A 26,483-nucleotide genomic window follows, 5' to 3' on the forward strand; every position below is an offset into this window, starting at 1 on the left:
TATATATTAGATAAACTAGTTAAAAATGTTAAAAAAGAAAAGGGTAAAAGTTAAAAAAAATTTAGCAGAAGAAGAGAAAAAAATTGAAAAAGAAAAAAAATTAAATTAACTGCAAGGCTAAAGAATCATGGGGAGAAAGCCATGAGTTCCGTGCTTTGCTTTCTCCTCCTCTGGAATTCCGCTGTTCTCCTTGGTATTGAAACTACACTCCTTGGTAGGTGAACTTGGTCCTGGCTGGATTTCTTCTTGATCTTCTGGGGGAGGGGCCTGTTGTCGTGATTCTCAAGTGTCTTTGCCCCAGGCGGAGTTGCACCGCCCTTACCAGTGGCCGGGCTGAGCAATCCGCTCGGTTTGCTTTCGGGAGCTTTTGTTCCCTGAGCGCTTTCCGTAGAGTTCCGGAGGACGGGAATGAAGATGGCGGCCTCCCAGTCTCCGGCCCGGAGGAGCCGAGAGCCCGGGGCCCCACTCCTCAGTGCGCCCTCATTGAACAGTGCCCAATTACTCCCATCACCCTGCCTCTGGCCGCGCTCCAAGGTGACCGAGCCTGCGACCGGTTCAAGGTAACCCCGAGCTGAGAGTCACTCCTCGGCTCTGTCTCTGTAGCCGGCTTCCCCGTTCTAATACCTGTAAGCTCTGCGACACTCAGACACCCCCAATCCTTCTGTGACCCTGCAGGACCTGAGGCCACGCTGACCCTGCGTGAGCTTGACCCCAGTTAAGCCTCTGGAGCGATGTCCCTTAGCGGAACAGATTTTTAAAAGTCCTGATTTTGTGCTCCGTCGCTCCGCCGCTTGCCGGGATCCAGCCCCTCCCCGCCGCGGTCTATCTTCCCGTCGCTTTGGATTCACTTCTCCGCCAGTCCTACCTTTCAGAAAGTGTTTGATTTTCTGTTTCTAGAATTGCTGTTCTTCTCCTCTTCGATCTCCCGCTGGATTTGTAGGTGTTTGCAATCTTTAGATAAGCTATCTAGCTGATCTCCCGCTACCTGAAGTAGTCTCAGCCTGCTATTTCTCCGCCATCTTGACGTCCCTCCTCCTGCAACTGACTTTTGATGATCATTACTAGAAGGCCCCGTGGTAGACTATGGCCAGACCTGCCCAGAGAAGTCCTGTAAGAGAGAGTATGTGGGCAACACCTAGGCCCTGTATTGTGTATACACAGAAGGGATAATTTGTCCTAGTGCTGCTGTAGCAAGAATTTGGAGATTGGGGAGCATGACATGAAACCTGCATGATAGGACTTCCTGAGTAACAGAATTAGGCTTTATATAAGCTGCTTCCAAATGCTAATGAGGCTGGGAGTACAAAAGACCACAATCTCATAGTAATATGTTCTTGCACCTTGTTAGACACATCACTGTCTGCAGGCCAGCAGTACTACCAAATCAAGGCTTGCCTTTGTGGAGTACAAGGAACGCAGCATGGAGCCATGTATGCATGCCTGCATTCTAATTTTATTTTTATCCTTTGTGTGCTTACTTGCAGTTGGTGAGTAAACCAAAGTGAAAACAAACTCAAATCAAGTCCAGGTTGTCATCTCACCCATCATTACCAGATCACACTCTTCAGTAGGGTCTGGTGTAGACCCGGAGTATTAATACACAGGAAGGAGTTTCTGTGCACTCGTTCACTGATTTCAAGCACTGCAAGAGGTCTCTTTGAAAACTGCTTCTTATAAGCATGTATGTTTAATCCTCTGTCCCTCTCAGCAGGTCTTCTATTGTACATAAAATGTTTTCCCCAAGAACCATTTGAAAAACAGTTATTTAAATGACCTTAACTAAGAATTAAGTTGCTTAAGATACTTTGTTAAAGAATTATCAGTCACTACCTATGGAGTATTTCCTTAATTTCTAGGATTACCATTTATCTTTATTAGTATAGTCTCATACTAATAGTTTCCTCAACATCTGTTCTCATTTTTTCTCCTGTTTATGCCGGCTGACTGTCTTCCCCTTGAGAAAAGCTAATTTTTTTAGTTTTCCCAAGGCATCTACATGGTAGGGTGGGGAGGAACCTGTCTGAATTCACCACTTATTCAATCTACTCTAACATTATATTAGTAGATTCCACTAATTTGCTCATTTTGATGGACATTTCACTTGATCCACTAGCAAACACATCTATATCAATATATCAGTATGTTTCCTAATTGAGCTGCCTTCTTGTGACTTCATTAGCCATCTTCCAGTTAATGAAGTCTCAAGTGCAATCTATATGTAATTTGAGGCTACATGTGAAAAGACATCATTACAAAAGAATTTGTCAGATAACTTTTTTGTATTCTGGATGATGTTCATCCAGAATCTTACATTTTGTTTGGGGAACCATAAAGACCTAGTTAAATTGGAGGGAGTCCAGGGAGATAAGCAGTAATGTAATTGAGGGAATGAATCAGATTTTGAAGGAAAAATAAAATGAGTTAAATATGCATAGCTTAGCATAAGCAAAGTTTATAAGGCAGGCTTAGTAATATATCTGAATGTTGGCACCTCTCCAACAAACAGCTCTCTTTAGCATCTCACTAAAATAACATGTTGAAAAACAAGAAAATGAAAATTTGTAATAAGGAGGGAATTAATCAATGAACATTTCAGGCAGAAAGCTTCAGATACAAGCTGTGCCTACACAACGCCAAAACAACTGGTAGGAACAGGAAGAATTCAATCAAATAAGATATTTGGCATCATAAAACATTCTCTCACACCGTAGATATTGTAATTGTTTTTTAATAAAATAAACTTACTTGAATTCCAACCCAAACTTTGAATTATTCCAATTAATTAAACTCATGAATAAACAAAATTTTAACCTTGCATTGACTGAAATTATGGGCTAAGTGTTTGGGGGATATAAAGACGATTCAGACCTAGATCCTGATGTAAGACAAGGAGATTCGTAGCTTGATTGCAAGCTGGGAAATAAAACCTACTCTCTCCTTCCTATGTAACTATCATTTCCCAGTTCATACCTATTAGAAAACTCCCTCAGTAACCCAAAGATCAGGCAAAAAGGTTAATGGCAGCCAGTAGTATTCTACCATCAGCCATCAAGTTCACAATTCTCAATTTTTTTTTTTGGCCCCAACATATCTGAATAACATGTACATGTGTATAACTCTCCCATGAGAATACCAAGATTTTTGTTCCCAATCCCCACCCTGCCCCATTTTCTATTTTGGAGAGGAGGAATAAACAAATTTTTCATCACCCCCATGGTATGCATATAATCGTTTTACCAGGAAGTGGGTGTAGGAACTAGTGATCAAAATGGTTTATGGGATCACAGTTGATCGTCAAACTTTGGTATGTTTGGATCCTATAGTTGAGAACTTGGTGAACTCTGGCAAAACGTGGGTGAAATGTGAGAATTGTCTGGTCTTGTGAAAGCTGCTGTAACAGTGCTGTCTGTCCCTCACTGTCTTGGGTAGGGGCTATGTACCTGTTCAGTCCCCAGGTATACATACTAGAACTCATCTTCACCACCCCACTGGATGTCCACAGGTCTCCTTTCTTCCTAAAGTTATGCTGGGGGAGAGGAACTACAGAGTATGTGGAACATTTTTCACCAAATAGCCAGATAGTATTGGTTAGATAATGGTATTAATAATCAGTACTTTTCTTCAGTCTTTACTTGAAATAAAGTTTGGGGTGGAGGGTCTAAAACCTCCCCAGGATTCCCTAGTCCTCCATGCTTTGTTCCTATCCTGTAGGATTGCTTTGTCTTTTACTTCTTGTTTTTTATAACTCTTAGTATAGCTTGCCCTCATTATTTAACATATGGTAGTATGAAAAATATTTTTCTTAGAGTTTTAAACACAGTCATAATGTTTTCTTAATTTGTGCTCCAAACATTCAGAGTTTCATTTTCATAAATAACATTAAAATGATTTTCATCCATTGCTTTTTGAACAAATACAGGATGACCATTTGTAATAGTCTAATAAAAAAAAACCCAGGGGCGCCTGGGTGGCTCAGTGGGTTAAGCCGCTGCCTTCGGCTCAGGTCATGATCCCAGGTCCTGGGTTCGAGCCCCACATCGGGCTTTCTGCTCAGCGGGGAGCCTGCTTCCTCCTCTCTCTCTGCCTGCCTCTCTGCCTACTTGTGATTTCTCTCTGTCAAATAAATAAATAAAATCTTTAAAAAAAAAAAAAAAAACCCAAAGCTCTGAAAGTGAAAACTTTGTAAAATTCCAGAATATGTTATTAGCTAATTTATTAAATGATTCACTGTCAATTAATTCATAACCCTCCATTACCTACTTGGAAATAAATAATGAACTTGGGATTGAAAATAATTGAAATACCTACATACGACTTTGGTTTGAGGATAAAGTAAATATGAACTTTTAAGGATCATTACTTTTTTATATTTTCTTTTTGATATACTTCACTGCCTAATAATGGAAGCCACAGCATCATTGTCAGCGTAAGATAAAACAGGGCAATTATCTATTTCTTGTTTCCTGGTACATAATGGATAATAGAGTTTCCTTCAAGACCACAGTGAAAAAGGCTTTGGCTAACCACTAATTTCAATTGTTAATTAATACTGTATATTAATATTTAGAATTTGACATTTAAAATTCCAAATCATACTATAAAGTAGAGCTCTTTACCACTCTATTTAGAAAAATGAATAGGTAACAATTGTATTGACCTCACTTTTCCTTTTTTTGTAGCATTGCCAAACTGCTCTGAGAATATAAGCAAGGATGTATCCATCCTGTATTTTCACAACCAAGAAAATTAGGTAGCTTGAACATTTACTTCAATAATTTAAGGAAAACAGCATTTAGCCACAGTCCTGTCTTTTTTTTTCTTGATTGTGAAGTCCTAGTTTGTTTGTCTTAATCTGTGCCAGAGAGTTGATTGAGTTAACAAACCAGCCACTTATTGGCAGGAGTATTGACTATTATTCGTAAGATTGGCTAATTGCGCTATGTAAAGCCAATACAGTGCACAGCACAGTTGGATTACCTCTGTAACAGGGAGAAATGGGTTGGGAAATGTGTATGCTTGTACAATACACAGGAGAATAGGAAAAGAAATTAATGAGATCTGGAAAATAGGAAGCTCAAACTTGCTGGAGGTAGACCAGCACATCCTTTGAAGATAAGCACCAGTTTATGGAGAGACTAAAGTGTAAATACAAGTTTCAGCATAAACATGTCAAAGGAGTGTAGGTGCTTCAATGTTGACCTTTATTTTCAGTGTTTGTACCAAAGATCAACCTAACTGACAAAAATTAATAGAGCATACTCTCTTACTTGCTGTCTTGGTAAGAGAACCATTCAAAGTCCTCAAAGGATATACTTCACAGTCTCAAAGATAGTATGCAGCATCGCAGGGCCCTGGAACCATGCATAGTGCAGTCATCTAGAACCAGACTGAAACCACGTAAACTGGAAAACATTATTTATTGTTGACCTTCCCCCCAGATCTTCTGTGACTCTTCTCCTGCAGTCATGTGCTTTAAATGCCAATTCTGTTTCTCTCTCCTGCTGCCTCTTTCTCTTGTCCGTCTCACTCATACACATGCCCATACATACACACAAATATCTATTAAACATTAGCTATTTAATAGACTTTATTTCCGTTCTCAATCTAATGGTTTATTTAACTAATGAATCTGCTTTTATTGAAGGCTAAGGGTACATTAATATTAAAGTTGTATTATTTGAGCCAGAGAAGTGATAAGGTGTACCTGTTTACTCAATTTTCTTCTGAAAACCAATTTTCTTACCTTCATATTCTTTGAGCCTCTAATAATAATTCTAAGGTGGAGAACAGAAACGTCCACAGCCAGATACACTTAAGACTAATTTGGTGATCACCAAGCACTATGAAGTTAATGGATATTAGCCATAACATGCGAATTTATAAACCACCTCCTCACAGGTTGTGAAAACTCCTTGTGGCAAGTAAAGTAGTATAAAGTAGTAATATACATTTAGAATTAGTTGTAATAGTTAATATTAATAATAAACCTCTCCTCTTTATTTTAAACCATTTCATTTTTATTTCCTCTTCTGCCTAGGAGGGCGAACAGCTTAGAAAAGCAGCCCAGGGAACCAAAGGCTTATAATTGGCCTCAAGAGACTTGACACAAGTAGTTATGGCAATAACCCTTGGTGCCCTGATGTTCCTTGCTCATGTTGATTACCAGGGCCTTCATAAGCATTAATTAATGTTATCTCATAAGAGTTCAGAGAGGCGGTTAAATACTAATACAGGCCTATAATCCTTCATCAAAAATCTTTGGGGTCCTTTTGTTTCAAAATTCAGAATTTTTCAGATTTTACACAGGTAATGCCATGCATATATTCTATGTTATGTAACTCCCAGCATCCTTTAATAATACATCAATATTTCTGCAACTTAATGTATAAAAATTCTCTAAATGAAATAAAGACCATAAATACCTTTATTTCAGTTTAGATCAAGTTTTGCTACCAAATGAATGAGAAAGAAAAACGGTTTTCAGGAATCTTTGGATTCTGGAGCTGCAGACGAGGTATTGTCTCTCCATCTTCTCTTTGGCCAGTGATGTAATGAAGCACAGACTGAAGGCCAAGAAGGGCAGACATGTTTTCTGACTCCCTGTGACCTTTTTCTATACCTTTGAGAATGTATGTGCTCTGGGTGCCTGGGTGGCTCAGTGGGTTAAAGCCTCTGCCTTTGGCTCAGGTCATGATCCCAGGATTCTGGGATTGAGTCCCACATCGGGCTCTCCGCTCAGCAGAGAGATCTAACCCCAACTGTGGATGGGCAAAGGTCCTAACACTGCCTGCCTCTCTGCCTACTTGTGATCTCTGTCTGTCAAATAAATAAATAAAATCTTTAAAAAAAAAAAGAATGTCTGTTCTCCTCTTGGCAACATATACTGTATAGTAACTTTGGGGAGGAAAAAAACATATTTTGAAGGTTATTGTCCCAGTATCAGTACAGAAAAGTTTGATTGGTTAACAGGGATCTGGTGTGTCTACTTTGGTCACATTTTTCAGAAAAGAATTATCCATTTGGCATTGCCGTATTAATGACAGTATTTATTTTTAACACTTACAGAAAATTATTTTCATGTACAGTCAATTCTGCTACAACACTTGTTTTGAAAACATTAATTTGTTCTCATGCTATTGTTATCTTTGAGAACAATTTGAACATAAGACAAATTTCGTGTCTGCATATGTGTGATTCCATCTGTTAAAAATACTGGGGAAGGCAGAAAACTGCACCCAGCAGAACGAACCATGTAGGAATATACAAAATGCACATGTGCATATACCTGAAACATCCACCAGTTGTCTTAGTTCACCGCATTGTGTTAGGACTTTTGCCCATCCACAGTTGGGGTTAGATCTTTCTGTGTGACTCAGACAACCCTCCTTCCATCACTCCACAGTAACTTGTAAGTTGCAACCCATCTGACACCCACTTTCACAAGCAAACTTCAGGTCTTGTGCTCCAAACCCCTTTTCCCCATTAAACCCTTTTCCAGTGCGTGATTTTGCATAGGGCAATGAACGTTAGAAATGAATGCAACTATCACCTTACAGCCCAATGGGCTGTTAATGAAGCATAGGGGGTGGCATAACACCCTAATGGACCCTTCAATAAGTTCCCCCCCAGTGTTTCTGAGTAGAAGTGTTCTAATTTCTTGTGAAAAGTTGCTCGAGCTAAAAACCAACAAAACAGGGGCGCCTGGGTTGCTCAGTGAGTTAAGGCCTCTGTCTTCAGCTCAGGTCATGATCCCAGGGTCCTGGGATTGAGCCCCCGCATTGGGCTCTCTGCTCAGTGGGGAGCCTGCTTCCTCCTTTCTCTCTCTGCCTGCCTCTCTGCCTACTTGTAATCTCTGTCTGTCAAATAAATAAATAAAATCTTTAAAAGGAAAAAAAAAAAAAAAAACAGAAAACCCAACTAGGCATGCCCACTTTCTTTTCCCGCTTCCCTTTTGGAGACAATGGCAATGTTGTTTCTGAAGGCCTATACTTCTGTTAACAGTTTTGCCACGCCTGAAATGCCTGAGATATACAATTTGGAGGAATTTTCCTTGCTGGAGATTTTTCTTACCAAGTTATTTTGGACCTCAAACCTGAAACTGGATCCTACCCAAGTATATTATGTGAATTAGACCTTTCCATCTGAAATCTTAATTTACTTTCAGAAAGGTTTATAAGTATGTCCAGATATCCACATTTGCATAATCACTACACCTCCCCCCCTCCCTTGTGTCTCTCTCTTGGGCACAGAAATGTATGGCTGCCAGATACATTTGGAAGTGAGTGCATGTGGACTCTTCACCCCTTGGAACTGGTGTTCTAAAGCTCCTGACACTGAACCCTAGTGTATTTTTCATTAGTGTTTAATGTTGGGGAATCCCATTTCATGGAGCCCAAGGATTAAATTACTTCATTTGGAAGAGAACAAGTGCACTCCCCATCTTTTTCCTGAGGTGAAAAAAAGAATGAAACTGAGATCATTTGCATTTCATAAGGGCTTAAGGTCTGGATGTATTCCACTCAATTCCACAATACAATGTTGCAAAAGCTTTTAAAGACAATATTAACAAGTAGGGAAACCAGTGCATATTTAAAATGTGGAAATAAAAATACACAATAAAATAGATAGAAATCAACACACATGCACGCACACACACACACAATCAAAATAACTATACAAAGCAGTTCTACCTATAGCAGAAGTGCTATAATATGTTATAATAATAACATGATTGTACTTTTCAATGAAGTAGAATTTTTATCATGTTTCATAGTAAGGGAGTTGCAAAGATTTTAAGGAAATCCAGCAAGCAATAAATCCAGATGGTAATGAGTGATTATTCTTTTGAACAATTGTACTGAATAGAGACTTTGTATCTTTTGAACAACTGTACTGACACAAATACCTACTGAGTAAGATAATAGATGTCACATGTCATTTGGAGGTGTTCTGGACCCAAGACCTAAACTTGATTCCTTTTCTTCTTCTACCTCTGGACTCCCACCCTTCGTTTCCCTTGCTTGCATCATTAAGTTCATGGATTTAGATGGCAAGTCTATAGAGTGTGTCACTGCTGCTCTTTCCGTGTCTTGGAGGGACATGATTTTAAGCACCTTCTTTGTGGTATCACTGTCCTTCTCCATGGTCGTTGGAGAGAGTTCACTAAGACCTTGAAGGGGGAAACCTACTGCTCTGTGAACTATCAAATAGATACCCAATGGCCACATCAGAATGAAAGAGCTCAGGAGACACTGAGAGGGGTTCTCATGGGGGAGTGAAATAAAAGCTCTTAGGAATCTTACCCTGTACCTAGCATTGTGCTTATATGATACACAAGAAAAGGAGATGATCTTGCTCTATGAAATATGCAGTCAATTTTGGTAGATAAGACAAAAATATGGGATAACAGGAGAATACTATAATATTGCAAACCCAGGGGCCAAAGTTATGATAAGAATAGTAAATGTTAAAGTCAGAGAAGACAATTATATTTATTTTCCAAAATACCATATGGAAAAAAGTGCTGGGCTGGGTGGGAATCATCAGACATAGGCTAACAAATTCATGCAAGGTGAATGACTTTGAGCAAGTCACTTTACCTCTCTGAGCCTTGGTTCCTCATCTGTAAAATGGAGAGAGGAGGAGGGAGAGCTGAACTACGTGATCCCTATAGTCATTTCCAGTCTGAAAGTTTCATCCTTCTACTACATTTAATAAACAAATAGTCACTGACATACTATGTCCAAGCACATGTTACATGAATTAAATTTAATTGCTAAGAGAAAGGATTATTATCTCCATTTTACAAATAAGGAGTTAACATTTCTAAATGACAGAGGCAGAACTCAAACCCAGGTTTGCCGTAGCCCCAAATTCTACGCTCTTTCCATGATACTGCGCCACATACTATTACACCAAACCACCTTCCTTTTCGAAGTTTAAGGAGATAAGATCTAAGGAGGGAAACAGACATATAAACAAATAACCACAATGGAAGGTGGTATGTCTTAAGTGAAAAATCCAGAAGATATGGAGGATTCTGTGTCTCTAAAGCTTAAGGGGGTAAAGAGAGCTTGTATGACAAAGGTCTACATGTAGTGAGTGGAGCACTGGCCAGAGAGTCAGGAGACGTGGGTTCTAGTTTTGGCCATGCCAAGTGTCCCTGCACAAGCTGTTCTCTGGACATCAGTTTTCTCATCTGCAAAACGAAAGGATCTTCAAGGTCTTTGGGGTTCCAGCATTTAATGCTTTTCTAAGTCTAAAGATGGAAAGCATACTTCTAGTTATGGTTATGAATATGAGCCCAGAGGTTTAAAAAAATTAATGAGATGTTAAGTGCTTGTGATGATATTTTTAGTGGATATGGGATTTGGGCTGGGCCTGGAATAATGGGGTTGATTTTGAAAATTCATGAAGCATTTTAGTTCCTTTTAAATAGCCAAGGGTAGCGGACTATCTAAAGGGATATTTTATATTAAAATGAATGATAACTACTCCTTCCCCATCTATCTTTTGTACATTTTCCTTTTTCATATAGCAAGTTTATTTAAAGTCGAAAACAAAGCCAAGAATTTGTCATGCTCTTGGGGCACCGGTATTATTTTAAAATATGAAAACCATGCCAGTGTCTTCGAAATTCAAGTTTGAGGTAAAAGGATGGAAAGAAGTTATTTTTTCCCTGTGATCAGCCACTGCAAAGTGAGTCTCAGCACAAACCAGCTGAGCCCTTTTGCTAGGCATGGAAAGCCTCTGGCATTTTTCTGCTTTTCAACTCTCAGTCATTTGGGAGGTGGGACAAAGCCATGCTGTCTACAAAGTTTATCCAGAACGTGCTGGTGTTACAAGAGATCACTTGACATCTATTATGTTTCTCCTGTAGAAAAGAGGTGGCTATCAGCTACAATAGTGATTCCTTTTCAAAGGGGTTTAATTGGGGCATTTCTCATGGGCCAAATTCTAACTCTCTGTCTATACATGTGCCTGCCAGGAAAATAGTGGAAAAATACCAAACAATAGCAACAACAGAAGTCTGAGGACCGCTGTCCCAGGCTGCCCCCACTGCAAACAGGCAGAGAAAACAAAATGGTTTCCCTTCTGCCAAAGCTGCGGTTAATATGGCAGAGCTCCTAGAAAGGTGTGGCAGGTGGAGGAGGGGAGCAGACTGTGGGCTGCATGGCCATAGAAATACATATAATAACCTGAACAAACTCTTTTTAGCCTACCTCTAACAAGTAGCACTCTTAGTTGGGGGCAGGGAGATGGGTGCTGGCGAGGAGATGAGTTTCAGGCAGTTGAGTTCCACACTCAAGGAGCTGAGCTGTTTTTCTGAAGTAGGGATTTGCTCCTGTGTAGGCAGGCTAGCATCCTTTCCTGAGGTGAGCCAGAAGGTGGCCTTATACTTTTATTTCGAGGGTCGAATGATTTCTCTTGCAACAAATGTGTGCCTTTCACTGGTATTTTCTGAAGTGAGACTTTTGCAACTGATGGAAATCGGCTCACTTCTGTTCTGTAACTTAGTGTCTTCTTGATGATTTATTTGTTCGGTAGCAGAAACTATGACAAATTGTGTGAGGCAGCCTCATTTACTTTTTAGCTGCTATAGCCCTGAAGAATTTGCATGTAAATGCAACTGTGAATGTTTTACATTTCATAAGCGTGCTGCACGTGTTTTTGTAAGTTAAGTGACATTTTTACAGATAGACTGAACTTAAGACTCGGCCCCCACCCCACAGGTTATATTCTTCTGAAATCCTCGGTCTGACAAGCTGTTTTCCTGACTGCCAAGTGGGAGAGTAAGTCTCTATTTGGTGTTTTTCTTCTCTCCTCTTTAGACATGCAGAGCAGCCCACACAACCAGTTCACCTTCAGACCCCTGCCGCCGCCGCCGCCTCCTCCGCATGCGTGCACCTGTGCCAGGAAGCCACCCCCTGCAGCCGACTCTCTTCAGAGGAGATCAATGACTACCCGCAGCCAGCCCAGCCCAGCTGCTCCACCTCCCCCAACCACTACACAGGATTCGGTTCATCTGCATAACAGCTGGGTCTTGAATAGCAACATACCCTTGGAGACCAGGTACTTGAGCTATTATTGATCCCAATAACTTAAATATTGGCAGAGGATGATCCCACCTAGTGCGGAAATTCATTTCACCATAGACCTCTACAGAGACACACAGATGCACACAGAGAGGCACACCCAGATGCCTGGGCAGAAAGCAGACCCCTCTGCAGGCACAGGAGCACACACAGATGCCCACATCTAGATTTGAACACACTCACTGACACAGACCAAAACAGATTCACTTGGAAAGATGAAAGCACCGTTGCATAAACACCCCACAGGCAGCCACCCACCAAAACATATGAAACAAAGCAATGATCTAATCTACCAATGCTCCTTCCATGTAAAAGGCGCTTGCTCGCCCCTTGTTTTAGGAAACTGCAACATTACAGGAAAATCCAAACACAATTAGAGGAACAGTGATAATTTGGATTTTATTTATCATAAGATTCTTTCAAAAAGTAAATTGCCTTCAAATGTTTTTAAAAAGGATTTGCTTCATAGATTGAAGGTCCATGTGTACTTTTAAAAAACTTGATTCTGCCTCTAGGGTGCTGTTTGGACTTTTGACAAAAAAGTTTGCCTCTATTTTTCTGGCACTTCACATATTTGGGCTTTCAGATTCACTCTTTAAATCTTTGTCATGGGATTAAAGTTACAGATCTAGGTGTCTGGGTCATAATAGACTTTAGCACTAGAGTCGATTAAATGAGAAATTATTCATCATTTCTAGGCACTCCCTCTTAAATAAAAAATTACAACTTTCTATTAACATAGAAAGACATTACCCAATAAAACGTATGATTTTGTTATCTTTTAAATTCAAGGACTTCCCCTTGCCTTCTATATGCCTTATTTAGATCTACTACCAAAGCTGCTTCTGAACACGTTTGTATGTAAACAATGGGTATAATATATCACTTGATAAGCAATGTGTGCTGTCAACTCTGATCAATTTCCATCCCAATATCTGGGAATTGGAATGGAAAGGGGAGGACTAATAAACCCACATTATGAGCCTGCTTATTTTTTTTCAGAGCAGATTAAGTTATATGCCAGCTGTGGCATCGGTGAATATGTCACCACCAACAAACTGAGAGCATTGTGGCTCAAATCCAGGAAACTCTATATCATCCATCACTATTAGATTAAATAGATTCATAAGCTGATATTTCTGTTATCTCCCCAGAGAAAATATAACAGTCAGCTCTGATGGTGAAGATAACCCAATTAGAACTGTACTAGTGATAGTGTTTGTGTATCGTTTCTTTCTTTCTTTCTTTTTTTTTAATGAAAGAGGAAGGTGAATGAAGTGAGAGAAGCAGAGAACAATGTATATCTTCAAGGAGTTTTTGCTAATGTTGGTGATTTACTCACTCCTTTTTAAAATTTATTTACTCACTCTTTTAATTCCTTTGCAGGGCTTAGTGATAGAGAGCTAAGGAAACAATGGGGCAATCTGGTTATCTAGCAATCATGACAAGGAAAAAAAATCATGACACACTCCTTCCCTCTAAGAAGCTGAATAACAGGAAATCTGGAAGGAGGATGGGGAATGGGTCTCAGGCAAATGAAAAGGGAAAACTATTCTTATTTGAAGTGTACATCTAGGCATGTTTGTACAAACTGCACCCACGGACCTTCTGTATCCATGCAAGGAATGTATTAATTGGTCTCAGCTTCATAAGAAGCAGAGAAGAACATAAGTTTTCATTGAGATTGTGCAGAGAGTACCTTTTTAGTACATTTGGGGATATATTCAGTATCACAAAGACAAATTTTTTAAAAACCTAGAAACCCTATCAGCTTGATGAGATAGGATTTCCCAAATATATCCTTGAAAATGTTTGCTTCACATGGAGTCAGTAAAAGGTAACTCTGGGAGTGTGCTGGCAGGTAGTGATGTGCCTCAGCTTCCTCATCTCTAAAAGTGAACGTAGAAATGCCTGTCTCAACAAGTTGTGCAGAAGATCAAGCTAGTATGGCAGAAAGTGCCTCGTACATTGCAAAGCGTTATACAATTCAAAGGTATTATATTTTTTTATTTTTTAAATCATTATTAGATTATTTTAAAAATTTAAAAAATGAAAATTCTTTTAATTAAAAATTCTATTAAATGTAATTTTATTAAACTTTATTAAAAATTCTGTTAAAAACAAAATTTTAAAAAATACTGTTATCCTTACTAAGTAGTCACAAACCTCTGCTTAAATAGCTCCAATATAGGTAATTGATTTATTCCAAAGGCATTCCATCCCATCTCAGGCAACTAGTGGAGGATTCTTATTGAACCCAAGTCTCCCACCTCTTAATTCTGCCCATTTCTCCCAGATCTAGTTCTTCAGTCTCCCAGAATAAGTAAAATGCCTCACACTCCTGACAACCCTTCACTGCTCCTGATCCTGTTCTTCTTTGACCTAAATGTTTCCCTATCAGCTGGTTTCAGATCCTCCATCCTGGTCTCTTTCTTTAGAATACAGTTCTAAACTACTGACTGCACTTCTCTTAAAGTGTCCTACCCCAGGCTGAATGCAAGTTGGTGGTTTTATTAGGCTCCTTGGTAGCAAAGAGCAGTTTGTTTAGGTTGCCTCAAATAACTGAGAACATCTTTTCAAGATTAAGTAGTCCCCCCTTATTGGCAGTTTTGTGTTCTATAATTTCAGTAACCCATGGTCAATTCTGGTCTGGAAACAGATGATCCTCCTCCTGACTTAGCATCAGAAGGTCAGTAGTAGCCTGATGCTGTGTCAGAAGGCCTAGGTCATTCCCACATTTTATCTCATCAGATAGGCATTTTATCATCTCACAGCATCACAAGAAGAAGGGAGAATACAGGAAGGTATCTTAAGAGAGAGACATATTCATATAACATTTATTATAATATATTGTTATAATTGTTCTATTTTACAATCAGATATGTTGTTAGTCTCTTACTGTGCCTGATTTAGAAATTAAACTCTATCATAGGTACGTAGAGGAAAACATAGTATATATATAGGGTTTAGCACTACTATTCCTCATTTCAGGTATCCATTGGGGATTTTGGAATGTGTCCCCCTCAGATAAGGGAAGACAACTAACATTATTCTCTCAGTCAGGTGAAGCCAAGGGGAGAGAAAGGGTCATGTGCTTAAAAAAAAAAAAAACGAAAAAAACTATAGTATGGCCACCTCTAGCTGCCCCTTGAGCAAGGGCTGGGAGCAGAGCTGATGTACATTTAGATGAAACTCTCAGCAATCACCGTGATTGACTCATTCCAAAATTTGTGCTATGACTGACAGTTGGTTGCCTCCTTTGTTCTTTTTTGTAAAAAAAAATTTTTTTTAAATATTTTATTTATTCATTTGACAGACAGAGATCACAAGCAGGCAGAAAGGCAGGCAGAGAGAGAGGAAGGGAAGCAGGCTCCCCACCGAGCAGAGAGCCCGATGTGGGACTTGATCCCAGGACCCTGAGATCATGACCCAAGCCGAAGGCAGAGGCTTTAACCCACTGAGCCACCCAGGTGCCCCTAAAAAAAAGATTTTATTGGTTTATTTGAGAGAGAAAGAATGAGCAAGAGAGAGAGAGCACAATTGGGGGGGGTGGGGCAGAGGGGGAAGGAGAAGCAGACTCCCCGCTAAGCAGGGAGTCCAATGCGGGACTCGATCCCAGGACCCTAAGATCATGACCTGAGCCACAGGCAGATGCTCAACCAACTGAGCCACCCGGGCACCCTGTCCCCTTTGTTCTGACTAAATATTTCCATTAATGCTGTCTACTCCAATGTCAGCTTTTTTGTTGGTTACATAACACTACTGATATACATTGAGAACACTTAGTAATTGAACTCTTACAACTTCTTAAAAAGTTCTGAAGCTAAGGGGCGCCTGGGTGGCTCAGTGGGTTAAAGCCTCTGCCTTCAGCTCAGGTCATGATCCCAGTGGTCCTTGGATCGAGCCCCGCATCGGGCTCTCTGCTCAGCAGGGAGCCTGCTTCCCCCTCTCTCTCTCTGCCTGCCTCTCTGACTACTTGTGATCTCTGTCAAATAAATAAATAAAATCTTAAAAAAAAAAAAGTTCTGAGGCTACGCCACCTTTCTTATATTCTAAAATTGTATAGTTGGAGATTTTTAAAAAGATTTTATTTATTTACTTGACAGAGAGAATGAGAGAGCGAGAGAGCAATAAGCTGGGTGAGGGGCAGAGGGAGAAGCATGCTCTCTGCTGAGCTGGGAGCCCAACACAGGGCTTGATCCTGGGACTCTGGGACCTGAGACAAAGGCAAACGTTCAACTGAGCCACCCAGGCTCCCCTATAGTTGGAGATTTTTAACTGTGTGTTTGGGATGGGGGGGTGCAGGTAGAAATATGTTTAAAGCCTTGATTTGGCTTAATTTGATTTCACCTTGTTAGTCCATGGAGGTATAGCTGAATTCTAATTCTGCCATACAAAGTATTTGCATTGTATTGATCCCATAACTGTGTCATCTGTACTTTTGTTAGGTTTGCTCTCCTCATTTCTATGTAAGTCATTAATAAAAATGTTATGTAAGGGGCACCTGGGTGGCTCAGTCAGTTGGGCGTCTGCCTTCAGCTCAGGTCATGGTGTCAGGGTCCTAGAATCAAGCCCCATGTTGGGCTCCCTGCTCAGCAGGGAGTCTGCCTCTTCCTTTCCCTCTGCTCCTACCCCTGCTTGTGCTCTCTCTCAAGTAAATAAAACCTTTAAAAAATGTTATGTAGGACAACATCAAGGTGGGAGATCTGTGACATGCCACTGGAGTCCATCCTAGGGGTTGACACTTACCCATCAGACAACATTCTTTTTTTTTTTATTTGACAGAGAGAGAGAGATCAGAAGTAGGCAGAGAGAGAGAGAGGCAGAAGCAGGCTCCCCGCTGAGCAGAAAGCCCGATGCGGGGCTCGATCCCAGGACCCTGAGATCATGACCCGAGCCGAAAGCAGAGGCTTAACCCACTGAGCCACTCAGGAGCCCCAGGCAACATTCTTTTACTAGGATACCACCCACATTTCTCCATCTTGTTTATAGGCATATCATCAGAGACCTTGTCAAATGCCCTGTTGATATACAGATACAGTATGCCTACATTTTTACTGATCTGCCAGTCCAATAGCCATTTAAAAATAAAAGTGAAATGAGATTTGTTTAACATGACTTGTTCTTAGAGAATTTGTGCTGCCTGCTCATGGTTAGTATCTTTTTAAAAAGTGCTTGCGAATCATCCTATTAAAACATGTTCTAGAATTGTGCACTCAGTCAACATCATATCCCTTGATCTAGTTTAAGGATCCCATGTACTTCCTGTTTCTTTTAAAAACCAAAGCCAGTATGCTGTCTCCAGTCTTCTGACACATATCACCGACACCACACCTGAAACTTTAGCAACTATGACAAGGCAATAAAATATACAAGACTTGTCACCACTCTGGGACGGAATTTTAATTCATTTAGAACAGTTGAGTGCCTTCTTATAAATGCATTGACTATCTTAGGTTTCAGTTCATGGTTACAGATGTTTACTTTACCCTTTTAAGTCTCTGATCATTCTTTTCCACAAGGAAAGCGAGTCATTGAGAAGGCCTCCATGATCTTGGTCATCCAATAGGATTGCATGAGTTGTACATCTACCCATGATCTTCTTATTCCAAACTTGTATCTAAAAAACAACAACAACAACTTTATGTTGTCTTCAGCAGGTTTTTTTTCAAGTTTCAGGCTAATTTGGGGTAGAAACCTTCTTTGCATTATTTTCATCACACCCTCTTATATTTATTTATCCTTGATTTTCATCTCCTCCTTTTGTTCCATGTTCTTTAGAAATCTAAACTGAATAGAGAACACCCTATGTGGGCATACTGGTTTCAATAGGCAACAAACCTTTCCAACTCTTAATCCGTCTTCTTGTTTTTTCAAATGTCTCAGGGCATAGAATCACATTGTCTTCACTTTAGAGAACGGTTTTCCTAAAATCTAGGATTTTGCTTCGTAATGTACTTTTTGACTCTAAACTACATTGGTTGCTTCCACAAAAGGTTCCCATCACCTTAACTCACCAGTTTCTCTTCTCCAGTCAGTAAGGGAAGCAAGTCTTATTTTCTCTACCTTCTCGGAGGTAGAGTTTTCAGCAAAGGAGGTTGAGGACCTGTCACATATTTGCCTTTAGTTAAATGATACATCTAGCAGTTATCTTTGGACTTGAAATCACTCATGTTCACTATGCTTTACTCTTAGGACACTTTTGTGGTCTGTGTTGGAAATGAGCATCCATTTCCTCCACCTGGGCAAGTGGCTTTTTGGAGACTCCCTGATCCACCATTTATTAGCTGTATGAACTTGGGCATACCGTGTTAACACTACCTCAGTCTTCTCATCTGGAAAATAAGGATGATAGTAGCAACATTTTCCTAAGGCTCTTGTGAGGATTAAAGGAGTTAATATCCACAATGTATTTAGAGCAGCCCAGGCACATAGTAAGCACTTGGTAAATGTTAAAATAATACTACCGACAGTAATACACAAGAAACTCTACTTTTGTTCCTATTTTTGTTTTCATCTAATTAAAGATGTTTCTACCCTTATGTTCATGATTTCCCCAGGTAAACACATCATCATTTCGCTTCCTCTCTTAGTATGCTTTTAAATAGAACATACTCTTTTGCCGCTGTCTTAGTCCAACTGGGCTGCTGTAACAAAAATGCTATAGACTGGGATTTTTAAAGAACAGACATTTATTTCTCACAGTTCTGGAGGCTGGGAACTCTGAGATCAAGGCATTGGCAAATCTGGCATCTGAATTCCTATTTAATAGACTGCTGTCTTCTCTCTGTATCTTCACATGGCAGAAAAGGCAAGGGAGCTCTCTGGAGTTTTTTCCACTCATAAGATCCAATTTGGGAGCTCTCTACCCTCATGACCTAATCTCATCCTAAAGGCTCCACCTCCAAATATCAACACACTGCAGATTAGATTTCAACATGTGTATTTTGGGGGATACACTCAATTTATAGCAACTACCAAATTCCAATTATTAGAACCATTCCCTCCTTTAGGTTGTGATGGCACATGTCCGTGAGGCTTTGTAAGAGTGCCCTATGATAAATCTTCAGAACAGCTTCATTGTTACCTGCCTTGTTTCATTCATAGAAATAATTCCCCCACTACCGAGTATATTCAGAATTATGTCCTGCCCTGAGCCCTCCCTTACTCAGAAATCAGCCTTTCCAGATCCTCCTTTAAGCCTTATCTTTTTTGTGGTGGGATGAGAGGAGCGTCTTTCACAACCGGGAAAGATGCACACATTGCCAAAATGGAGATAGAGAGTCTGGGTGATGTGTGTAAGTGTACATGCTCAAATAACACTGGACTAAGCTATTTAATATAGTTGTGATTTGGGACACATTACTTAACTTCCATGGGCCTCGATTCCCCTCTGTTCCGTGGAGAAAATGGCAGATCCTCCCTTGTGTGGTTCTTTTAAGAACAGAATAAGATAATCCCTGTAAAACGTCTGCTCAGAGCTGGGCACATAGAAAATATACAGTAAACAGTATTTTTTATATAAAAGCCTGGGACTGATATGCTGGCAAAGAGAAGAATTCAGGGTCATGACATTTGGAAGATCAGAAATAGCAGACAGGTCAGATTTTTGAACCCAGGCTGTAGGGCCAGGGTCTTTACATCCAACCACTTATTGCAGTAAGTAAGGCAAAGTAAAATAAATAACAATACCATAAGTGCTCTATTAAATTTGAGTAATTCCAAGGTAGGAACACTTGGAGGTGGTAGATCTAACCCTAAGGAATTGTTGAGATAGGGAAATGGGAAAGTAGAAATTTTCCTGAGAAAATGGCCTGAAAGTAATTTATTACTACTAATAAATGTAATTAATAATAAAATCATGAGGCAGCAGTAGGTGAAAAATGGAGGAAAAGCATTCTGGGAAGAGTATTACACTCAAAGGCATGCATAGTGACCAGTTATCCATTTTAGTAATATTAAGACATTATCCTTTCTATTCTTCCCCTCCCTCTTCTTCCATTTGCCATTTATTTATTTTTTAAAATATTTTTTAAAATTTTATTTATTTATTTGAGAGAGAGAGAGTAAGAGACAGAGAGAGAGAGAGAGCACTCACGAGTTGGGCAAGGGGCAGAGAGAGCAGCAGACTCCCTGCCGAGCAGGAAGCCTGACGTGGGACTTGATCCCAGGTCCCCGGGATCATGACCTGAGCCGAAGGCAGATGCTTAACCTACTGAGCCACCCAGGCGTCCCCATTTATTTTTTTTAAGATTTAATTATTTTTTTTGAGAGAGAGAGAATGTGTGCCTGAGTGCAAATGGGGAGAGGGGCAGAGAGCAGAGCCTAATGCAGGACTCAATCCCAAAACCCTGACATCTTGACCTGAAGCAAAATCATGAGTCAGATGGTTAACTGACTGAGCCACCAAGGTGCCCTTCCATTTGCCATTTAAACCCTTTACTAGGTTGTCTAGTCTAGATATACTGGTCTGATATATTCCTTTTAATACTAATAAGAGATCATCATTCTGGAACCAAAGTCCATAATTTTTAAGCTTTGATCCAGAAATCAAAATTTCATTCTGAAACTCCTACTGTTAAATTGCCATATTCTCCTTTCTTGTCCAGAGACTCATCCTTGGATATACTTCAGTTTGCAGATCCTTTTATTCTGATTCTTCTCCAGAAGGTCTCACTTCCCCTGCCTGTGGGATGAGCCTCAATCCCAAAACTGTTCTATACTTTTAGTGGTACAGTGTTTATACCTTCCTCATGAAAGTTGGAAGAGTGGTTAAGAGTTTTGATTGTAGAAGCCAAAAACTGTGGGTTTGAGTTTCAGTTCTGCCTGTCTATATTTGGGCAAATTATTGCACCTTTCTGAACCTTAGTTTCCTGACCTGGAAACTGGGTTAATAATGCTCATTTTCATACTGTTGTTACAAGGATTATTTTAGACCTCACATGTGATTTGCCCTCATTTTAGTTTCCACCCTCTTTCTGTTATTCCTCTGCATCATATTCCTCCTTTCTCCATTCCATTGGTACTGGCTTTTGTTCCATTCTAGCTTCTCAGAATCCTGACTGAACCACTTTCTTTTCTGTGTTGGTCTTTCAATTCTGTCCACACACTTTGTATGTGAGTAGATTGCTCTGCCTTTAACACAAGGTTAAATGGAGTAGTACTCATTTATATCAGGAACTCAAACATAACCCATTCCCCCCACAGAAAACTGGGACAGTTCTCTTAGCTTCTTGACCTCTTCATCCGGATTTACTTTGAAATGAAACTATGGCCATTTTTAGTTTCTCTTATTTATTCTCTTTGCTACTCCACAATTCAAACTCCTAACTCAAACTTTACTTGATACTCTTACTCATGGGGAATTTTTGGCCAAGTGTTGGCTCTAGACCTTTACTTGGACCAGCCCTAAGAGATGATGATAGACATTAACTATGATCTACTCACCATAATGAGTCTTACTTAAAGATTTTGCTGTGATATTTAATACTATTAAGAACTTGGATTTGATATTAACATAACTGCTTCAACTCACAAAGACAAATCAGAATTGTGTGGAGGAGTCATGCCTGGCCAGAAGAGGGGGTAGCAGCTATTTTCATTGACTTTTAGTGTATTCTGACAGATGGCTGTAGCTTGGTATGAGGCTAACTACCCTTGCTGGCTTTAGGCCAGTGTGACAGTCAACGGGGTTATTTTTACAAAAGAAGAGTCAGGGCCATCGATGGAGGAGATGTTGGCAAAGAATGGAAAGAAATGAAATCTATATGACGCATGTTTGTGACCAGACTTTTCAAGCTAGTGTCTATCTTGGGGAAATAAGAAATATTCATTAATAGTGATGGCAGTGATTTAAGTATCTATGGAGTAATACTCCTTAAATATTAACCCATAAATGTAAGTTCTCCAGTGGTAGTTATATTTCTTTGTTACATAGTACTGCTAAAATATACCTAACATTTATAAGTAGGATTTTTTTCTTTAGTACATTTGCAATGGAAAAGTAGATTTAGAGACATAATTTTTTCTTTCAATAATGACTAAAGAAAAAAAGCTCAGAATGTACATATTCAGTGCTTAGATCTAACAATATCTCATGCTTTAATCCTTTAACAGCACTGGGGTTAGCAAAATCTATCTTCAGCCACAGATTTAAAGATTCTTTTTAAGACGGGAAAAGACTTCGTAGAACTAATCTATGCCCTATAAATCCTGTTTACTACAGATGAGCAGGAATCAACCAAGCTTTTCAGCCTACACCAAATGATGGATGTGGAATATGTTGAATTTACATGAAGGAGAATTCTGTAGCCTTAAAAATATGTTACATAGGGAGAGTAAAAATAGATCTATAATAGTCTATTGTGCTAAGGCAGTGAAGAGCAGTATTCTGGAGATTATCGTGATACGTCTCTAGTCACTTTGGTGGTGGTATTATTTTTTAAAAAATGCTTTTGATTTGAACATTTTCAGTTTCACTTTCAAAGTATAAGCCATAGGCAAACATAATGTGTTTCATTTTATAAGGAAAGGAAATTTCACCATAGGTGAGATGAAATCTGGTGTTAATATGGAGACTTTTTTAGCAATTCAAATGTGAATCTAAACAGATGTTTCAGGGAATTTTTTAAAAAATGAGTTGGTTGGGGGACGCCTGGGTGGCTCAGTTGGTTAAGCAAATGCCTTTGGCTCAGGTCATGATCCCAGCGTCCTGGGATCGAGTCCCACATCGGGCTCCTTGCTCATCAGGGAGCCTGCTTCTCCCTCTGCCTCTGCCTGCCATTCTGTCTGCCTGTGCTTGCTCTCTCTCCCTCTTTCTCTCTGACAAATAAATAAATAAAATCTTTAAAAAAAAAATGAGTTGGTTGGTGAAATATGTGAGTGTACCAAACCAAAATTAAGGTTTTCTTTAAGATTTTTATTTATTTATTTGAGAGAGAGAGAGGCAGAGGGAGAGGGAGAAGCAGGCTCCCCACTGATCAGGAAGCCCAATGCACCGCTCAATCCCAGGGGATCATGATCTACGCAGAAGGCAGACGCCCAACCAGCTCAGCCACCCAGGTGCCCCCAAGATTAAATTTTAACGGAATCTCTGCTAACTCCCCATGTCCTCCATGCTATTTGTTATGCTCCACAAATAAGTGAAACCATAGGAGAAGGCAGTTGGGGGAAATTGGAATGGGAGGTGAACAATGAGAGACTATGGACTCTGAAAAACAATCTGAAGGGTTTGAAGAGGTGGGAGGGTGGGAGGTTGGGGGAACCAGATGGTTAGTATTAGAGAGGGCACGGACTGCATGGAGCACTGGGTGTGGTACAAAAACAATGAATACTGTTATGCTGAAAATAAATTTTAAAAAATAAAATTAAATAAATAAATAAAGGAATCTCTGTACAAGACTTTTTACTTACCTATCTATATACAAGACTATATACTTACCTATCCTGGGTTGTATATTTAAAATAGAAATAACTGGTTTTGATCAAGAGAGATACTAGTCCTGAAAAATTTCATTGACTACAAAGTTACTTATCCAGTTAATCATAATTAATATTTACATTTCCATGTCAAGTTAATAGACACTTGTGGGTTACATTTTACTAGAAGTATGAAATGTATTTGAAGTAACAAAGAATGATTTTCCTGTCAATTATTCTCATTTTCTACAGAGGGGTGTGTGTGTGTGTGTGTGTGTGTGTGTGTGTGTGTGTATCAAAGACATTCTACTAAACATCTCTCTTTGGGAGAACCCAGCTAGCTCTTTATTAATTCCACAACACAAAAATGTTTGTAGCTTTAAAAGCAGAAGATAAGATCAGGTTAAGTCTTGAGGTCTTTGAAATGTCTCTGTAAGAATTGTGAAAGTGTGGTACTGACTATTCCATTTAAAGAACAAGAAAACTCAAAAAGAATTGCCCCCTTTGGCGAAGAGATAAGCAAATAAACAGTAACATCTGCTTCTCCATTCTGTTAATCTTTTTTGGTGTGATATCTGAGTATATAAGAATGTGTGTAATGTGAATATTTAAAATGAAAAACAGTTCAATATAAATACTATGATAAATTAATTCTAGCATAAATAAGTTTTTGTAAATTTTGACCAGTATTTGTTCAGTGCCCACCATGGATCAGCCAGTATTCTAGTTGCTGAGGCTACAACAGAGAACAAAACAGACAAAACCCCTGCCTTTATGGAGCTTACATTCTAGTGGGGGAGCCAGCCTTTATCCTCAGATTTAATTATATTGGGGCTAATAATATTTTAGGACCAGGGATCTATAGATGTAGTATGGGAGAAGGAGGAGAGGAGTCAAAAATACCTTTTAGAAGCCTTTCTTAACCTGCCTTTGCTTTCCCACAGCACCTTTCAGAGAATTTTTCCTTATCTGTGGGCTCCCAGCATCCTGTGCATGTGCCTATGAGGACCTTCTTCCATTGTATATTTGCACTCTCCAAATATTTTATTTATTTGTCTTTATTCGCTGTTGCAACTTGAGTGAAGGACTATGTCTTCCTTTATTGCTTTGATTCCTCAGTGCTTAGATAATATTGTTCAACAAAATTTTTGTAAGGTATATGGACAGACAGAGTGAGCAGAGAATTATAGATGGAGTAGATTTCTGAAATTGGAAATAGTAGTTGGTTGGAGCAGATAATGAGGTTTGTTTGGGGAATATTGAAACATCCATGGGGGACATCCATACTGGAAATGCTCAATATCCAATAAATATTTGAAAATAAGGATCTAGGTCCCAGGAGAGAAAGAAAGAGAAAGTTTTCCTCCTACCACCTACCAAATGCTTGCTCTATGCTGAACATTTCGTCAAGCCATTATCACATTTATTCTTAACTTACATTTTTTAAAACTGAGGCTTAAAGAAGTTGAACAATATGTTGCAAGGTCACCAGTTAGTATGTAATGGAGCTAGTTCACTCCTGTGTCTGTCTGATTCCAAAGCTCATGATAGACATGAATAATGGAGAATTTCATGGGTAGACATAGGAATTGAATTTCCATGAGTGATGGAGGAAACACTGAAAAACCTAGACAGAGTTTAGTGCAAGAAGAAGACCATAAACCAAACCATCACACCATTTACATCTTAGAGTAGTTCATGAAAGAAAATAAGCCAGCATAGATAATTGAGGAGTAATCATGGAAGAGAAGACACAACAGAAACAAATTCAAGGAGATCATCATCACCATTTTCAAATGCTTCAGAGGAGTGAACTCGAATGTGGATGAGAAGAGACCATTCTTTCTGTCAACTACAGACTTGTTGACTTTGAAGAAGCCAATTTCAGTAGAGTGATGAGACTGAAGCTAGACTGCAGTGGGTTGAAAGAATTGTTAAGTGGTGAGAAAATGGAAGTGGAAGGTAGACTACACTTTTGAAATGGAATAGTAGATTGAGAGGAAGCTGAATTAGGACAAAATTTTCATATAAATTGAAAGGAGGAAAAAAGAGGGGGGGCTACATTCAATGTGGAGGTAGATAGTAGTCACCAGTAGAGCAGTGTAGTTGATAGAAAGAAACCAACAGACCAAGTTGGAGATCAAGTTTCCTTACTGGTAACAAACAGGGAAACTTGCAGGAATGGTCACATAATGCAGAAGAATCCTGACTGCTCTCTCACAGTGGTAGAGGTTTTCCAGGTTGCCAGGTTTCAACAAGGGAATACAGCTGATGATGCCACCACCTCTGGGGATTATAAGTCCCTTAGTGGAAGAAGTTTGTTTTTCCTATTCTTATAGTAGAGGGTGGCCCTAAACCCTTTCACCCTTATTTAACGTTGGCTCAGATATAAGTCATATTTGATAAAAGGGCAAGCAGCTATCACTGGCCAACCCAAGATTATCATTTAGACTTCCTGTCTCCATCTGTCATACACAAAACACTAGGTAGTCCTCTGTTGCTAATGAAGATACTTAATAGTGACATATGTACACACAGGGCTTTCATTGACATTATAAAATCTAACTTATGATTATTTTCAATTCAACTATCAAAATATCAAGTATAACATAAAAACACAGATATCACTGACTCTTTCCTTTTCTAACATAATATTACTCTCCCAAATAAATTGACTTTCTCTTCTGAAAGAAAATATTCACACTCTGCTATTTCCCCTACCTTTCGACTAAAATAATTGTTTTTCTTTAAAATCTGTAACAGTCTTATTCTTCCACATTTTGTCATTCAGTATAGTATTTTATGGTAACATGGCTGGTTACTTTTTAATAGATACATTTGCAACTAAATGCTTTTTCTTATTTGCCATCTTCCTAAGACTCAGACTGTAGACAATATATATTGTATATATATGTGTATATATCTGTGTGCAAATGTGGGTATATGTGCCTACGTTAGTGTGTATGTATA

General features: G+C 39.3%; 1 protein-coding gene across 6 annotated transcripts in view; it reads left to right on the top strand.

Annotated features, from left to right (window-relative positions):
* Positions 1-26,483, top strand: part of TENM1 (teneurin transmembrane protein 1) — a 785,443-nt gene that overhangs the window by 435,696 nt on the left and 323,264 nt on the right. For all 6 annotated transcript variants that reach the window (XM_047716031.1, XM_047716030.1, XM_047716033.1 and 3 more), the window contains one exon: positions 11,832-12,072. In XM_047716031.1, coding sequence (XP_047571987.1) covers positions 11,832-12,072 — 241 coding nt within the window. The remainder of the gene's footprint in view (positions 1-11,831; positions 12,073-26,483) is intronic.

This window comes from Lutra lutra, chromosome X (genome assembly GCF_902655055.1).
Source record: "Lutra lutra chromosome X, mLutLut1.2, whole genome shotgun sequence".
NCBI classification, from domain to species: domain Eukaryota; kingdom Metazoa; phylum Chordata; class Mammalia; order Carnivora; family Mustelidae; genus Lutra; species Lutra lutra.